The sequence below is a fragment of the Molossus molossus genome, unplaced genomic scaffold (assembly GCF_014108415.1).
Source record: "Molossus molossus isolate mMolMol1 unplaced genomic scaffold, mMolMol1.p scaffold_m16_p_1, whole genome shotgun sequence".
NCBI lineage: Eukaryota > Metazoa > Chordata > Mammalia > Chiroptera > Molossidae > Molossus > Molossus molossus.
The window spans coordinates 221,240,939-221,258,856 of record NW_023425344.1 but is presented as its reverse complement, the minus strand read 5'-3'; the positions used below and the strand labels follow the sequence as shown (position 1 = coordinate 221,258,856).

Sequence of the window (17,918 nt, the reverse complement as noted above, 5' to 3'; positions counted from 1 at the left end):
TTGGCTGGGCCACCGTCCAGCTCACCCCGCCCAGGCTCGGCCCATCAGTGGAGTAGGACGAGGTGCGCTGCAGCTTGTGCTCGGGCTCTGAGCAGTCGCTGTCCAGGGAGCAGGCGTCTGGGGGGATGGCGTAGTCACCCTCCGAGCTCAGAGAGGACATGGAAACACCTGGCCAGGGGGGAGGATTCGAGGCCTGTGTCCCATGTTTCACCACCTGGCCCCCGAGTCTGAGGGTGAGGGCTATGGGCAGAGGTCAAGCAGGGGCCCCCTGTATGACTGCCCACGGGAGGAGGTGAAGGGCCTTTTGCTGCCCTGCACCCTTCCTGCTCCCCTCTTGTACCTCTCTTGATGGCCCGGGGGCTGCCCAGTCCACTGGTCTTCCGGGGCTCCGAGCAGAGGACTGAAGTTTGGAAACTCGCCTGAGAGCTGCAGTCGTCGTCGGAGCCAGAGGACTCGTCCACAAAGGGCACGGAGCTGATCTGCGTGGCCCTCTGCAAGACAGGCCCCCTGCCCACTGCAGCTCAGGCTGCAGAACAAGCCCCATCCCACCGGCACTGCACTCTGGCTGCAGGTGCTCGGAGTGTGGCCAACACAGCCTGTCTGGGGCACATGGATGCCACCCCCACCCAGGCCACCCAACAGACAGCTGTCCCTTCCAGACCTCACTCTTGTGTCCTCACTGCCAAGCTGCTCCTTGGGCTGATGGTGGGGGAGCCACACCATCCCCTGTGGTCCCCACAAGAGCTGCCCCATCCTGGCTGCACACCTAACCACTGTGCCCCTACTCCCTGCCACTAGGGGGCCAGAAAGCCACACGGGGCCCAAGTGTGAGCAGGAGCTTTGAGAACGTGAGGGATAAGGAAACGAGAGCATCTCAATGGAGACATTTCAGGAGATCGACGATCTCAGTGTCAGTGAAACTGGAGAAGAGGGCGCTCTGCAGTGTGACAAAGATTTTTAGAAGATAATTTGGCACCACCTGTCAAAATTTAAAACGTGCATATCATCTGCCCATGAAGTCCACCTCTAGAACTCTGTCCTACAGATATATATATACAAGTGCACAGAGATGTGTTGGCACAGTGATGTTCATCACACCATCTATTTTAGAGAAAAAGAGGCAGACCTGAACTGTCAATCGGTGGAGGATGGGGTAAGGTCATGAGGGGCGTCTAACTGAGGGGTACTGGACGGCCCTAAAAGGGAAAGCACGGCAGGAAGACCTGGCACATGGCTGAGTGAACACACAAGGCGCAGAAGGACACGTACGGTGCGATCGCCTGTGTGTGCACGTGTGTGCCAGGGACAGACGGCTGTGAACGCCCCGAGGGCCTCAGCCAAACAGCAAACCACCCGTGACAGAGGCCTCTGGGTCAGGAATGGGGGAAAGGCAAGGTGACAGGACACTTCACTTTGCCTTTTTATTCTTCTATAAAAGTTTTACAAAGTGTAACTGTTGTGATTTCCAAAATGAATCATAACAGGAGACAGAAATGCATATAAAAACAGGTTGCACTTGTATCTGATTTTTGTTTTCAAAAGTGTTTCAATATATGCTCCCATATGTCTAAACATGTAAAAAATCCTGACAGCAGCGCCACTGCCCTCTGGGACACCCCTGACAAGATGGGGGGACAGGCCGAGCAGGCATAGGGTTAACCTTTCACTTTTTGTTGTTGTTGTTAATCCTCACCCGGGGATATTTCCCACTGGTTTTCAGAGAGAGTGGGGGAGGGGGCATTGATGTCAGGGAGACACATCGATTGGTTGCCTCCTGCATGACTCTGACTGGGGCCAGGGATCGAACCTGCAACCCAGGCATATGCCCTTGACCAGGAATCAAACCCAATTCCCTTCGGTCCTTGGGCCGAGGCTCTAACCCCTGAGACAAACTGGCCAGGGCAACCTTTCACTCTTTACTTTGCCCACAATCATATTGATTCCAATTTTTCTTAAGTGTAGAATCTTTCTACTAAAAGTCTGATAAGGGTAAACAATAAAAATAAAATGTGGTGGGCTGAGCTCCTGCCAAGTCGAGTGAGTAGAAGCTTGCCCCGGAGCCCCACTCCCGCCACCGACTGGACGGGGCCGCTGGAGGGGGACACCCTGTCCTCGGAGAGCAGCTGCTTACCCCCTTCAGGACGGTGTAGACGGGCGCCGTGCAGTTCCTGTAGACAAGGCCGGAGAAAGGTCCAGCGGATGAGAGCGGGGGAGGCCTCGAACCTGCAGGGGCAGGAAGTCATGGGATGAACGCAAGTGCCACAGCCCAGTGCGAGACCTGGACAGAGCGAGGAGGACAGCCACAGACAGCGTTCCCTGACACAGCCCTCGGGGTGACAGACTGGGTGACAGATCTCAGGACGGGCCAGGCTTTCTCCAGTCCCTCTCTTGCCAAGGTGAGTCTCCAGTCACGCACTAGGGCTCTCCTCACTGTGAGGGTTGTGCGGCTAGCCCACGACTCAGGACACCGCGGTGGAGACCGGCCTCCTTCAGGGGGCTCACCTAAATCAAGGTAGCGGAGGCTGCTTCCACCCACAGCCCTTTACAGAAGGGAAGCCAGTGCAAGGAGCAGGCTGGGCCCAGGGGCCCCCACTACAGTCCTCCCAGCTCTGGAAGTGGCTACAACCCTGTTCAAGGCCACTCCCACCGGCAGGCCACAGCTGAACCCGCACAGCTTTTCTCTCTCCAAGGCAGCCCTGGCTACGTGGTTTCACCCGAACCTTGCCTGTTGGGGAGGGCATGGGGTGCCAGGTGACCCTAGCCCTGGGTGTCGCCCAGAATCCTCTCCTCCCTGCATGTCCACCCTGCCCACTGTGGGCACCCGACTTGGGACTCACCACAGCAGGTGGCGTTACTTCTGAGAGGGACGCCCGAGAGACGCATGCCTGACATGGCCACAGCGTAGATCCGGCTCTCCTGGAATGAGAGGTCCCAGGAGGGTCAGAGCCCAAGGCGGTGCCACCCCAGCTCCTCCTGGGTGTGGAGAAAAAGCGTGGGTTTGGAGGCAGCCAGACCTGTGCCCACATAGACTCGGCTGCGTACCGGCGGGGCAATCGGCAAGTCACCTTGTTTCTGAGCCTCAGCTCTAAAATAGGGCGAGAGCACTCACCTTTCAGGACGTGTGAGAACCCCATGAAACGGCTGATGTAGGTGTCTAACACCTGGACTACAGCCAGTGCCCTGCACTCCCCGGCTCACCCTGCCCCGGGACAGCGGAGTGCCCGAGGACAGGAGTGGCCTGTTCTCTGGATCTGACCCATCTGACAGCCCCTGGGTCTCAGGCTCTCACCCCTACAAGTGGGGTGTTGACCACGAGCAACTCAGAGCTCCATGGTGAGGGCATGACCTTCTGTAAGCCAGTGGTCTGGAAGCTGGGACACGGTTTTTCTGCAGTAAGGTCACATCATGGCCAGGCTTTGGTCCAACCTACAAAGCCTGTCCAAGAACCCCACTCCACCCCTGGATGGATGGGGAGCGCCCACCCTCAGCTCCTGCCCCATCCCCGGGTATCCCTGCACAGTCGGCCCCCAGGCCTGGGGAGTTTTTCTGATGGCTTCGATGGCTCCTCAGCAGCTCACGGGCCCACCTCTGCTTTTGGGTATTTCTCTTCTTCACTCAAGATAAAGGGACAACAACGGCCCCTTCAGGTGACCTTGAGTCCCAAGGACCAGAGAAAGTGCCGGCTCAGGGCTGCAGGCAGGGCTGAGGCGCGGGGGGTGGAGGGGGCTGGGAGGAGATCCTGAGACAAGGGCCTGGAAGGGCCAGGTCGGGACAGGGCAGGGCCGAGGGAGCAGCCAGCGGGGCAGGTACACTGGGACCAAGCGGTGAAATTAGGCAGAAAACAGATGCTCCTAGTAGTGGCGGGAAAGGAACGTGGAGCTTGAGGAATTTGGGTTTATCCTGATGAAGGGATTTAGGCCACTATCTTAAACCAACAGGAGCGTTTCACAAAGGACATCTAAGGCCTAACTAACTCACCTCAGGTTATTCTGGAGGTCAACAGGAAAAGGGCTCTGTGAACTCTAAACTGGCAAATAAGATTATTTTTTTGTTCTTTTTTAATTAGTTTATTTTTGTTACAGCTGTGTCTCCTTTTCCCCCCATTGACACCCTCCTCCCGCTCCCGCTCCTCCCTCACCCCCTCAGCAAATAAGACCACCCGACTCCCTCGGATGGAGAAAGGCCCTCCTTGGAGTCCTCGTCCTGATGGTCACTGCCCAGCTGGTCTCACCTGAGAAGAAAGGCTGGCTCCCGGCCACTGTGGCTGCGAGCTGCCAGGAGGCCCTGCTCGGGGACTGGCTGGGCCGAGCCCTCTGTGGTCTCTGCCCCCTGGCCCACCCCGCCTTAGGGATCCAGAGCACTTGCATTTACAAGACCACAGTGAACAGGAGGCGGACGGGTCTGAGGCATTCCAGCCTGGCCTGGCCTTTCCCACATTTTCCGTCTCCACCTTTGTCCCACCTGCCCCTTTTCTGACCTGCCGGCCGCTTCCCCACCTGACCCTTCCTCTCTGGAGGCGGCCCACGGTGGCCCTCCCATGATCCTGGGGCTTCAGCGACAAGTCAGCCATCCTTGGCCTGGAGCCTGACTGGCCTTGAGGGACCTCCTAGCGCCCCTCCCAGCAGGGCCATGTCTTGAGTCACCCCGGTCCCCTTGCGGTAATCACTGCTACGCATGTGGCCGGCAAGCCTGGGGTGGTGGGGCTCCCCAACTAACAGCATTTCAAAAGGAGACCCTGTAAGGTGCTGCTGAAAAGGTGGGCCGCCAGGCAGTGGTGTGGGGTTGTGCCGTCCGCTGTGCCGCCAGGAGCCGGACACCCAGACGTGCCCACGGCGCTGCCCCACGGCGCTGCCCCACGCCACAGCAGCTTCCAGAGGTCAGACCACAAGTAGGGGCTGCAGCTCCTCTCCACGTCCTCAAAGAAGCAGGACAGCTGGAGAGTTAGAGCTGGGCTCTGGAGGCAGCTGGGCCGGTATTCAAAGCCTGGCGCCTCCCTAACGACTACATGACCTTGGGCAAGTGACTAAATCTGTGGGGAGAGCAGTTTCCCAAGCTGCAAGGAAAAACAGCATCTAACTCCTCGCAGACAGGCAAGGAGTCCTGCCTGCGGCGGGCTCTGTGCCCAGCTTTCAATGTCCATTATCTTATCCTCACCGCTGACCTGTGCAGACTTATCAATGCCGCCCCCCCTTTTCATTTTAACTTTTTATCATGGAAAATCGCAGACACAAAAGTGGAGAGAACAGAATAAAGGACGACTTCATGAATCCATCACCCAGTTCCACAAAGATTAGCACGTGGCCAGGCTCATCACCGGTGTCCCCACCCCAGATCCCTGACTCGGAAGCAAGCCCACCAGACAGCGTGGCGTTTTATCCAATGGTACAAGTAAGGAAGCTAAGGCTCAGAAATAACAGCAGCCAACACTTACGTGCCACTTTCTATGACCCACGACTGCAAGTACTTATGACAAATTAACCCTTTTATCCTCATTCTACATACAGTCGTCCCTCACAACTTCACGCTGCAACTTGCGCGGCTTCACTCCATCACGGTTTTTTCAAATATACTCATTAAAAAGTTGATCGAGACAGTGAAAATGATACAGCGCGCGCTCGGTTGTCTGAGTCAATGATACACCCCTGTTTTACACATAAATTAAAATCACTGTACGTATGGACTGTAGGCCTATGTATTCGAGCACCCCAGGAATCCTTCAATGCCAGGTGCAACCGCTAGAGTCTGGAACGGATTAACCACGATAAACGAGGGACGATTGTATAGGGAAACCGAGGCACAGAGGTTTAGGAACTTGCCCGGGTCACAGAGGTAGCAAATCAACCCAAGTGTTTTGATTCTGGGACCCGTGCTCTTAGCCCCCACGCCGCACCCCTTTCGAGAGTCACGGAGGACAAAGGGGAGCGTGCCCACACGGCCCCGGACAGCTCAGCCTGACGAGGAGCGCACGGCTTGCTCGGGGCGTGACTCCGAACCCGGGCTCTGCCCCTCGCTGGCTGGGTGGTCTGGGAGGCTCGGTGGCACCCACCTCCTGGAGGTGCCGTGAGGATGACCCCTCATCTCGTGCTCAGGGTGTGGCTGTGGTCACACCGTCAGCTCTGCCCAGCCCCAGGGGCCTCTTACCCAGGACGGAAACCGGTGCAGGGGGGGTGTGGGTGGTTTGCTTCCCGAATCCACTTCCTCCAGCTCAGCTCCGGAGGCTTTCAGGCTCTCTCTTTCCTCCTTCCTCCCAGCCGGGGGTTGCTCCTCCATCTCCATCTTCTCTGGCTCCTCCCGGAGCTCAGCGGGGGCTGCCACCTTGGGAAGGCTGGCGTGGGGGAGGGCTGAGAGGGTCCCAAGCTCGATGCTCACCATGTGGTTGAAGTGCCCAGCGCCCACCTGGGGCTGGCTGTGGTGCCGCTTGGCCAGCTGGACAATGTCATGGGCGGTGCTGGGAGCCCGCACCTTCGGTAGGGTCAGGCTGCAGCCGGGGCCACCTTCCCTGGCAGAGGTCTTTGTCCCAGAGAGTGACCCTCCCTGAGCAGTGACCAGGCCCTCATCCCAGGAAGCCAAATCATGCCTGGGGGTCCGAGTCTTCATGCACAGGCCAGGAGAGCACTCTCTTCTCAGACGAGGTGGAAGGGTCTTGGCCGCGGATGTTCCCCCAGGACAGACCATGATGGAGCAAGACTCCTCCGTGGGGCTTCCCACCCTAGGGTCAGAGCCCTTGCTTGGCAGAGAACTCGAGGAAGGCACAGGCAGGGATGACTTTAGAGCGTCCTGGGCCTGAGAACCACCGTCCTGCCCCATAGGCTGGGCTCCTGGCCCTGCAGGGACAGAATCCTGCTCTGGGGTTCCCTGGAGGGCCTCCCGCAGCTTCTCTGAAGGTGCCATCTGAAGAGCTGAGGTTGGGGCAAAGATAGGCATATTGAGGGCTCAGACCCCCTCCACCCCCAGGCACACACACTTACATACAGGCATGACACACACACACACACACACTTACCTTCTAGAGCATCTTGAAGGGCTCCCACCTGCTCTACCAGGTGCTGATTACAGCTTTTCAGGTGCTGATTCTCCATCTCAAGCTAGGCAAAAGGAAAAAAGATTTAGAATACTCAGCTCACAGGTTTGGACATATAATTCAAAATAAACTTAAAATCCCTTTTGAAGATCAAATCTCCGGGAAGAACAGTGCTGCCCCCGACCTCCTCCCTCCCTCTGTGCTAACTGGTCTTGTTCAGGATAGAATTCCACTGGGCAATCCCTGCCCTTTTCTTTCTAGTTTCGTTTTTAAGCTTTTTAAAATTGTGAAATACACATACACAGAAAACTGCATACCATGTCAAGGAACAGCACAACAGGTGCTGGAAGGAAAACTCATGTGACCACCATCCAGGTTAAGAAACTTGCCTGCACTCCCAACAACCCTGGACTTGCCCCTTTCTAACCACATGTTCCTCCCTCCCTCCCAGAGTCAACCACTGTCCTAGAGTCAAGAGACTCATGTCTTGCTTTCTGGGTTCTACCATCTAAGTATGTATCCTTACAAAGACTGGTTTTGTCATGCCCATTTTTGAACTTTATACAAATGGAGTAAAACAGCATGTACGTCTGTGTCTGGCTTCCTTTGAACAACATGATGTCTATGAGATCCATCCTCACGGTTGCTGCCTTTTCTTTTAAATGAAATCTCATACACAAGCTGATACCCCTACCAGTAGGTGTGAGCCACATATGTCAGAACACAGGAGAAAATGAGCTTTCCTCCCTTTGCAAACTTTAATTCCTTTTCCTTGTGTTTAGAAAGAGGTTTTTTGTTTTGTTTTTGCTGGTAGCTTCTGGTCCTGAGTTTCCTAAACAAAGCTGTAGCAAGTGCTGAACTATGAAAACGATGGAGTTTGTGGAAAGGAGAACAGAGGCCGTCAGGGGCTGGGGGGAAGAGAGAATGGAGTTAGCGTTTAATAGGTACCGAGTATCTATTTGGGGTGATAAAAAGTTTTGGAAACAGACATTGGTGATGGTTGTGAAAGTACTTAATGCCACTAAATTGTACACTAAAAACCAGCTACAATGGTATATTTTATGTATATTTTTAAATGTTAAAAGGAGTGGAGAGGACAGAGGGGCGTGGAGAGTGGATGGCAAGCACTGTGTGTGCCCTTCAGCGGAACGGAGGCAACTCTTCAGAAGTGAGGCTCGTCCCCTGTCCCCAAACCGAAATACAGCACAAGGCTAACGAGGAGCTCCGGGGGCCCAACCACGACAGAGGAAGGGAACGTGACGGGCTCAGCGTTTAAGCCGACTGAAGGGCAAAGGGTTAACAAAATGAAGGTCAGTCAAGGCCCCTCAAACAGGAGGAGGCAGAAAAAGGCTGGGAGCAACCCCACGTTCATGTCCACTCAGGCTCCAGGAAGACTCACCTCTTCTAACTTGAGCGTCACCCATTCCTTGATCTTTGCGGCTTTTTCTTGAACAACTTTTGCTTCCTCAGCTCTCATCTGCTTCTACAAAGAGAGGGCCTTCAGTGAATTACAGCAGTCCCCGGGTTAGTGCCTAACGAACTGCAGGTGGGAAGCCCTGACGAGGAATACCAGGTGACTGGATGGGGTGGGAAGCCTGATAGAAAAAAATAAATTAATTTATGAGTACGTTTAATATTCTTAAAGTGGGAAAGGCTTTCCTAAGCATAAGAGAAATCCCAAAAAGTCACAAAGAAGAAGACTAATAAATCTATATCATCACTATAAATTACTATCTGACACATACAAAAAAATCCCTTAAACCAAAAGATCAATGGGACGGTAATTTGCGACCCAAATGACACATATACAAAGGTCTAGTTTGAAATAAACAACTGAAAGGATATGAACAGAAAATCAAGAGAAAGAGAAAGAAAAGAAACCCATGAAAAGCTATTCCTGCTCAATCACAATTTTAAGAAATTTGATAACAACAAGATGTCATTTTCCTCTATCAGACTAACACAGCTTAGAAGTTTGATATTGTCCCAGATTGTCAAGAATGATGGAAAACAACCCCTCTGACCAAATGGGCAAAGCCTTTTGGGGGAGCAATTTGACACTATCTGTCAACTTTTTAAATGTACACGCCATTGAATTAACACATCCACTGCTCAGGAATGTTAGCTGCAATTTGATAAAGCAACAAAAACAGAAAACTCAATCACCTAAATGTCCACAAACAAGGACGAAATAAACATGAAAACTGACACTGTGCTTTGCTACACAAGAAATGTTCACAATGAACAGTGTTCTCGGTGAGGAGTAGAAACCAAGGATTGTGCATAGAGAACTGTTGTCATTTTATACTTTTCTGAGTTTTTTGTATTTTTTACTATACGCATGTATTATATTTACCATTAAAAACAGAAAATAGCCCTGGCCGGTTTGGCTCAGCAGTTAGAGCGTCGGCCTGTGGTCCTGAGAGACCCGGGTTTGGTTCCCGCTAAGGGCGCGTACCTCGGTTGCAGTTTGTCCCAGGTCCTGGTTGGTCGTGCGGGTGGCAGCCAGTCGATGTGTTCCTTTCACGTCAATGTTTCTCTCTCTCTCTCTGTTTCTCTCTCTCCCTCCCACTCTACCTGAACAAAAAAAAAAGGAAAAATGTCCTCGGGTGAGGATAAAAAAAAAAAACACGAAAATAAAGCTAAATTAGCACATGAGTACAGCAATTCCCTTCACACAAAAGGAGAGTATATAAGGGGGTGGAAAGGCAAGGTTTGTGTCTAAAGCCAGCAGCCTAGGATAGGAGGAAGTGCAGGCTGTGGGGCTCTGATACTGCCTCCGAGGCTTATCCCCCATCCGCACCAGCCCTCAGGGTGCATGTCCTTTCCAGAAAGGGGGATGACACGCCTCCCTCCTGGAGCACTGTGAGGACCAGGGGACAAGTGCCCAGCACAGTGCCCGAGGCACAACCAGTTCTACACCGAGCACAAGTGCCCTGATCTACATGCAAGGAGGCGGGCACATTCTGGAGTAGTTCAGAGACCAGCGATCTGACTCTGGTTCCACTTCTGGGGAAGAACTGCCTCCTAAATGTAAGATGACGGACATGAGCTCCACACAAGGGCGTCTGTGCAAATGAGGTGGGAAAATGTCAGACTCAGGGATTCAGAGCTGGAAGGGCCTTAGGCTGTCTAGTTTAGGGGTCTGTAAACTGGCCCGCAGGCCAAATCTAGCCTTCCACCTATCCCCGCCCCACACCACCTATTTTTGGAAACCCAGCCATACCCATTCACTTATATATGGTTAAGGGCTGCTTTCATGCTCAACAGCAGAGTTGAGTAGTTGCAACACAGACCTCGTAGTCCACAAAGCTAAAAACATTTCCTACCTGGCCCTTCACAGAAAAAGTCTGCCGACCGCCTGCCATACTTTCGCACTGAGGCCCAGGGGGGTGAGAGGACTTGCCCTGGGCCGTTCCTGGCACAGCTGGGAGTAAAACCAGATCTGCTGGCACCTAGAACAGCATTCTTTGTCTGATCTTGACCTATTATTGTTGTAAAATGATTTTTTTCTCGCCTACGCTTTAGCAGGAATCATGTTGCCTGCCAATCCCCAGATGCTACCCCTTCTATGAACCAAGAGAGAAAGTATCTCTAAAGTCAATGGAGCCCTGGCCGGTTTGGCTCAGCGGTTAGAGCATCAGCCTGCGGTCCTGAGAGACCCGGGTTCGGTTCCTGCTAAGGGCACGTACCTCGGTTGCAGTTTGTCCCTGGCCCTGGTTGGGTCGTGTGGGAGACGGCCACTCGATGTGTCCCTTTCACGTCGATGTTTCTCTCTTTCTCTCTCTCTCTCTCCCCCTCCCACTCCACCTGAACAAAAAAATGGAAAAATGTCCTCGGGTGAGGATAAAAATAAATAAATAAATAAATAAATAAATAAATAAATAAAGTTAATGGAAACTGATTATATTCCATGTGTCAAAATCCTATTTTCCCATGTTTTTCAGGAGCACACGGTGCCCCACGATCACACATGCACGCCCACAAAGGAGATGTCAGTGAGTGCTGGTGAAGGGTTACGGATTTGCCCACGATGGCGGGGCCTTCACGGAGGGTGCACACGTGGACATTAAGTCATCCGGCCTCGCTGTGGGGCTGTCTGTTGGAAATGATGGCGCTCTGGCACTAGGAGAAGTTGGGTAGGTAAGGCAGAGGGAAGGGAGGGGATGAAGTCAATGGGATCGTCAAGGGGAGGAGGCTGGGCATGGGGAACTGGCAGGGGATGTTCCGGATGTTATCTCGGGAGCGAAGGTGCTCACTGCAGCGGGAATGCTGGGCAGAGGCCTCTCCTGGGCTCCCATGTGCTCAGGACAGGAGGCCCCACTTTTCAGAAGCAGCAGCTGACTCCGGTTCATTGAGAAACTTGGGCCAACCAGGTGACCAAGGCTGCGGGGCCAGCCCTGTGCTGCTGTTCTAATACTGCAGCCAAGTGTGTCCCACAGCCAGGGGGGCACGAGGCCAGGGAGGAGGAGCTTTCCTTACCAAACCCCAACCTCGGTCTGATACCACACACAGATTAGAGTTCATTCCCCTGACAGCCCTCTGGCTGTTACAACCCTATGCTACAGACATGTAAAACAAGCAGCAGCAACTTAAGTAAACTGCCCACAGCTGGAGAGTAGCAGGTGCTAGAGGTGGGATTCGAACCCAGATCAGTCTGCCTCCACGATCCTTTTCCCACTATATCCCCTGCCTGGCTCTTACTGGACCTTCTAACAATGAAATCTTCACAGGAAAGAACCGCCTCAAGAGGGTGTGAGCTCCCCGGAGGGTTACGGGGGGTGAGGGGGGGGCTCTGCTCAATGGGTGCAGACGCCGCAGAGGGCACTGGTGCTCTGCTGCCTGGTGGCCCTTACCTGCTTCTCCAGCTGTGCCTCCAGCTGGCCGATGAGCTCATCTTTGCCCTGCACAGCTTTCAGCAATTCTTGGTACTTCCGGTGCAGGCTGCCTGCTGGGCCCACATTCTTCAGATTGGACAGTTTCACCTCTTCTTCCATCACACCCACCTGAAAAGGACCAATCGTCTCATAGGGTTGGGATGTGTTGTATGAAATGGCCACTAACATGGGAGGGGACGCTTCCTGATTCACCAGGCGGTGACTCCCAGGCAGATCCCTTATCCAGGGCAGTTGGGCCAATTAATTCAATGACCATTTAGTAAGCCTCATCTGGGGAAATAAAAGGAATCGACAAGGTGTTGGGCCCTCTGATTGTGGGGGCCCTGGCAGGGATGAGCTGGGCGAGACTAACAGCCCTGGAGAAGAACTGCTCAGACACCTGCTGCTCCCTGCATGTCCGTGTACTTGTGGACATTTCCAGCCTCCTGCAGTTAGATGGGTGTGGGACTCACTCCCGCCCTCGGGCCTGAGAGGAATGACACTACTTCTGGGCTCGAGCTTTTAAGAGCTGCTACACGAGTACCCAGCTCTCTTTCCCTACCATGGCAACCAAAGAGGCTGCATGTTCCAGACGGTCGGCGAGCAGGTGGGGCGCTCCATTAGCCTGGGTCCCCGAATCACTGTGTGAAGCAGAATCCCCGGCTCACCCCCAGTAGAGAGGTACCATGAGTGAGAACTGAACGTGATAAACTGCTGAGATGTCAGACTTAATTTGTTACCTCAGCATCACTATAAATTACTATCTGACACACAAAAAATCCCTTAAACCAAAAGATCAATGGGACGGTAATTTGCGACCCAAATGACACACATACAAAGGTCTAGTTTGAAATAAACAACTGAAAGGATATGAACAGAAAATCAAGAGAAAGAGAAAGGAAAGAAACCCATGAAAAGCTATTCCTGCTCAATCATAATTTTAAGAAATTTGATAACAACAAGATGTCATTTTCCTCTATCAGACTAATCCACTCACACACGCACTACACTGACCCTTAACCAAAGACTCACCCACGCCCACTGAAGGCTCCACGCGCCTTAGTTTGCTCAGCAGGCCTAATGCATGGCTGCTGGTTTTCCTTGTGCGTGTAAGTAGCTCATCAGCGTGATCAGTATGGCCACATGAGTGCACGGGAGGGGGCAGGAAAGGCCAGTGGTCGCTTCCCCGCACGCTTCTCGATCCCCTCCCCCGTTACCTGGGTCTCTGCATTCTCTGCTCTCTGCTCTGCCTCCTGCAGCCTCTGCTCCAGCTCCTGCATCTGCTCAACCGGAGACAAAAAGGACATGTAGGTGTGGTGTCCCCACCGTGCACAGGACGGCGAGGAAATGCAAGTGGACTGGGCAGACGCTCCTCCCGGCTGGCCCTGACCTGCCCAGCTCAAGTGGGCTCAAGGGGGTCAGGGCAAAGGTTTTTGGAGGAACACGTGGCTCTCATATCCTGAATTTATGGGAGCGGAAAGCCCATGGTGCTTCCCCTGCTGAGGGAGTAAAAGCCTCCTTCCTCCTTCCTCGCGTGAGGCACCGGGGAGGCCAGCAGCACGGGGTCCTTCTTCCTGAGGCGCTCCTGCCCCAGCCCGTCCCGCCTTCAGCTCCTCTCCCTGAGGCCTTCCTCCTCAGCACTGGGCGGCCGGCAGTGCCCTGCTCACCGCGCGCCCGCACGGACCCTGGTCCCGCACGAGCTCACTGCCTGTGGACAAATGCTCCCTCGCCCGCCCAGTGCGCCCCTGCCTGTGAGGGGCCTTCACAGACACCACCCTGTTAGATTTCTTCAGTCTTAAAGAAACAGAGGGGCTCAAGACACATTGCACAAATTCTAACTTGTTACCAGTAGAGACATGTCATTCAGGTCGGAGGAGGCTGGTCAGTCTGGAACCGTCAGCCAACTGGCCCAAGCACAGAGACCAGCGCTCTTACGCAGGGGGCCTGTCAGGGATCACAGAAGCTGAAGCCCGGCCCTCATGGCATCTCTGCAGCTTCGTGAACGTCAGAGGCAGTGGTGCGGCTGGATCTCAGCCCCCACCTGGCCCTGGTCAGGGCTCGGCTGTGCGCTGCCCCGACCACACACCATCGCTCAGAGGCCCTGCAGACGCAGAGCTGAGTCACACGTCCCACTCCCAAATGCGTCTCACTCCCAAACGTGACGTGCCAAGGCCTGGTCAAGTCAACTGCTCTCTCCCCACTCCACCCTGCCCCAGGGCAGCACATCTGCAGGAAACATACATCAGAGGCACAAAATCCCAGCCTCGTCCTCCAGGAGGCCAGACAGGCCTCGCCTTCCCAGCTCCAGCCCACCCTCGCCCGGCCCATCTCTGCGATGTGGCCTTTGCTCCAGCTACTCAACCTTCTCCTTGGCCTGGACCCTGACTTGATAGTCACCGTGAACGGAGCGATCCCTTCTCTTTCCCAGTCTCTCACCTTCTGAGCTGAAATTCTGCTTTCCCTCCGGGACTAGAGGATGGAAGAGGAGCTGAGGAACGTTACCCGGAAGTGGTTCACGCGTGAGAACCTGGGCCACCTCTTTCCTCAAGGCAGCTCTTCCTCATCTGTTTTTTCTCCTTTTGAGGACTAGGAGACACACATGCTTTCAGTACACATTCTTTGAAAGGCTCTGAGGTTCCTAAGTAAAAATTGATGTTTAAAACAAAATGGCCCTTGGGCCCCCAATGGACAGGACCTCCCGTGACAGGCATTCATCTACATCTCTTCCTTCCTCTCCTGGGTTTAATAATCATGCTCAAACCTCTCAACTCGAGCCTGAGGGGCAGGTGAGTTCTGGCCAGACACAGGCCTCAGAGCCAGATGACCTTTCCAAAACCAAATAGTCCTTGGACCGTCTTGCAGGAGCGCCCTGACCTTCAAACGCTGGCCTGCAGCTACAGGGAGGATAACAGCAGAGCGCACACCAGTATCATGGCTACCGGGTGGCTGCCCAGTGCACAAAGAACTCTGCTCGGTGGGGGGTGGTTGACACACAGTGGTGGCTCTCAGTGACCAGGTTAGTGCTCTATAACCCTCCCTCCTCTGATACCGGATCTGACTGAGCCAATCGGGTTCTCCCTCCCAGGATCTGAACTCCCCCAGAGAGCGGGGGGCTGCAGCAGAGAACATGCACCAGCTTCACCGCGTTATGAGCATCAGGGAGCTCCTCCAGTTCTGTGAGCTGTCCCAGGTTCTCCCGATACAGTCCGTTGGCTTAGCCAGCCAGAGTTGGAGTTTGGCCACGCCAGAAATATGTCTAAATCATGCAGTTACTGGGAGCATTTAAGAACACAATGGAGCCCTGGCCGGTTTGGCTCAGCGGTTAGAGCATCGGCCTGCGGTCCGGAGAGACCCGGGTTCGGTTCCCGCTAAGGGCACGTACTTCGGTTGCAGTTTGTCCCCGGCCCTGGTTGGTCGTGCGGTGGCAGCCACTCGATGTGTCCCTTTCACATCGATGTTTCTCTCTCTCTGTCTCTTCCTCTCTCTCCCTCCCACTCTATCTGTACAAAAAATGGAAAAATGTCCTCGGGTGAGGATAAAAAAAGAACACAATGGAATATTGAATGGGAAGGCTTTGGATTCTTCACAAGCCTCCTAGATTGACCATCAGCTGGATCTAACATTTGCTCCGCAGCTCAGAAGATGTAAGTTTTCCATAGGAAGTAATAATTTAATATTTTTTCTTTATTGATTTGAGACAGAGAGGAAGGGAGAGGGAGAGAGAGATAGAAACACTGATGAGAGAGAACATCGACTGGCCGCCTCCTGCAAGCCCCTCACTGGGGACTGGGCATGTGCCCTGACCGGGAATTGAACCAGCGACCTCTTGGTGCATGGGTCTATGCTCAACCGCTGAGCCACACCAGCCAGGCAGAAGTAATAATTTATGGGTGACCTTCTACAACGACTGATTGATATTTTCTCACTTCATCTGATGGAAAAACTTGTTTTCCCATTTTAGAAATGAAGAAACCAAGGTAGAGTGAAGCTCAGAATGCCTTTGAGTCCTACCTCCCAGCTAGACATTTCCATTTGGGTCAAGAGTGGCCAGTGACATTGGTCAGAGCCAGAAATCACTCCATTACTGACAACAGAATGAACATTTCCTCCCTCGAGATTTTACTATCCCTTTAAGGTATGCTATCATTGAAGCAGACAGAAAAGAAGGTCTCCCCCCACCGGGTCCTCATGGCTGCTGACCCTCCCAGCTGCTCTTATCCTCTCGGCAAGGGCACTTGAGATGCAAAGCATTCGGTGTCCACCTTCATGCTGGAGTATTCTTTTTCCTCTAAAACTAATTTCTGAATGTGAAAAACATTTGAACACCTAAAACTTTTTTTTATTCCTCACCCAAGGGATTTTTTCCCCATTTATCTTCAGATAGAGTGGGATGTGGGGGGAGAGAAACATCGACATGAGAGGGACACATCAACTGGTTGCCTCCCGCATGAACCTGACCAGGGCCAGGACCGAACCGCAACCAAGGTACGTGTCCTTGACCGGAACTGAACCCAAGACTCTGTGGTCCGTGGACCAATGCTCTAACCACCTAGCAAACCAGCCAGAGCTGAAACTTCTTTTAAACAAGAAGAGTATAAGGACCATCTATGTACCCATTACTGTAATCCAACTATTATGAACATCTTGCCGTCCCTGTTTAAAGGACATATTTTTAATATCATATTTCCCTCCATTTTTTATGAAAATACATTTCTCCATTGCCGCTAAAATAGTCTCAGGTGTGTCTGTGCTGGAATGTCTTCTCTCAGTCCCAGCATCAACACCCTTCACAACGGCAGAGCATTCTCTTTCACACTTGGTAAAGGCCATACCTGGAGCTCGGAGACACTGGAGCTTTGGGTGGGCCACCTCCCATTTGAGTACTGTTTCTCCTCTCAGAGGGTTCCTCAGGACTGTATCCTCAGCTGTCCTCTTAGTCTGTGGGCCAGGGGTGACCTGCCAGCCCCAGAGGTGTCAGGTTTAGGAGGCTGACTTTCAGGCAGGATCCACTTTCACCAGCTGCTACTCACACGAGATTCACAAGCTGCCTGAGAACTGGCTGCAGTGACCTATTGAAATGCACTCGGCACTGACCTGGTATTTAGTCCTTATGTCCGCAGCTCCCTGTAGCACTCGATGATGCTGTGAAATAGCCCTGTGGCAGCGGGGGTGGCGGGTGCCCTCCTGCACAGCTGGCACAGCCCGGCGTGCTGAGCAGTGGCCTGAGCCAAGAGCCATGCCATCCTGGGTCTTAGCTTCCCTTTGAAAAGGGGTTTGATGTCCTTAACACCGCCTTGCACCCACTGGAGAAAATGGTACAGGTAAGCACTATGGCTCTGGAACCCGACTGGCTCTGCCATGATGTGGCTTCAAATGCGTCCCCCTTAACCTCTCTGTGCCTGTTTCTTCACCAGTAAAAAGAGAGTTAACAAGTCTCTACCTCCCAGGGTTGTTGTTGAAGTTGACACAGGATGCCTCCATAAACTCCTGTGTACAACCTGGCACTTAGCGAGCAGTTTATACATAGAAGCTGCGTGTTGGTTTTTCACATACAAAGATGGCACTTACGACCGAGGACATCCGTTTGGCTAGGACAGTTTGTTCATGTGTCATCCAGAATAATTAGGTACCGGGCCTTCTTTCTCTCTCAAAAGTGTGCTGGTTTAGATGATAAATTGTATAGTCATCCTACCTAAGACCCATCCATAGAAAGAACAGCTTCAAGCCAGAGGTGGCTGGCGATTAGCCTACATGCCCTAGAAGACCTACAGTGCTGTGGGCAGTTAGCCCAGATAAACCGAAACAGGCCACTTCTGTGTGTCTGGCACTGGCTCACATCCTTCACGTGCATTAACTTGTTCAGTTTTCACCCCGATCCCAGGAGACAGGTACTATTATCCCTGTTGTACAGATAAGGAAACTGACTGGGGCAAGTAGGTAAGTTGCCCAAGCCACGCGGCTGAGGCAGAGCAGGGCTGACTCAGGAGGACTGGCTCCAGTCCACGGTGCTGTCAGCCACC

At 53.3% G+C, this 17,918-nt stretch overlaps 1 protein-coding gene across 1 annotated transcript in view; it reads right to left on the bottom strand.

Moving 5' to 3' along the window:
* PLEKHH1 (pleckstrin homology, MyTH4 and FERM domain containing H1) overlaps positions 1-17,918 on the bottom strand; it is a 51,250-nt gene that overhangs the window by 14,786 nt on the left and 18,546 nt on the right. The window contains exons 3-11 of the mRNA XM_036277795.1: positions 13,116-13,178; positions 11,878-12,027; positions 8,421-8,504; positions 7,004-7,085; positions 6,142-6,899; positions 2,838-2,916; positions 2,132-2,223; positions 341-491; positions 26-168 (exon numbers count right to left, since the gene is read on the bottom strand). Of these exons, the coding sequence (XP_036133688.1) occupies positions 26-168; positions 341-491; positions 2,132-2,223; positions 2,838-2,916; positions 6,142-6,899; positions 7,004-7,085; positions 8,421-8,504; positions 11,878-12,027; positions 13,116-13,178 (1,602 nt within the window). The remainder of the gene's footprint in view (positions 1-25; positions 169-340; positions 492-2,131; positions 2,224-2,837; positions 2,917-6,141; positions 6,900-7,003; positions 7,086-8,420; positions 8,505-11,877; positions 12,028-13,115; positions 13,179-17,918) is intronic.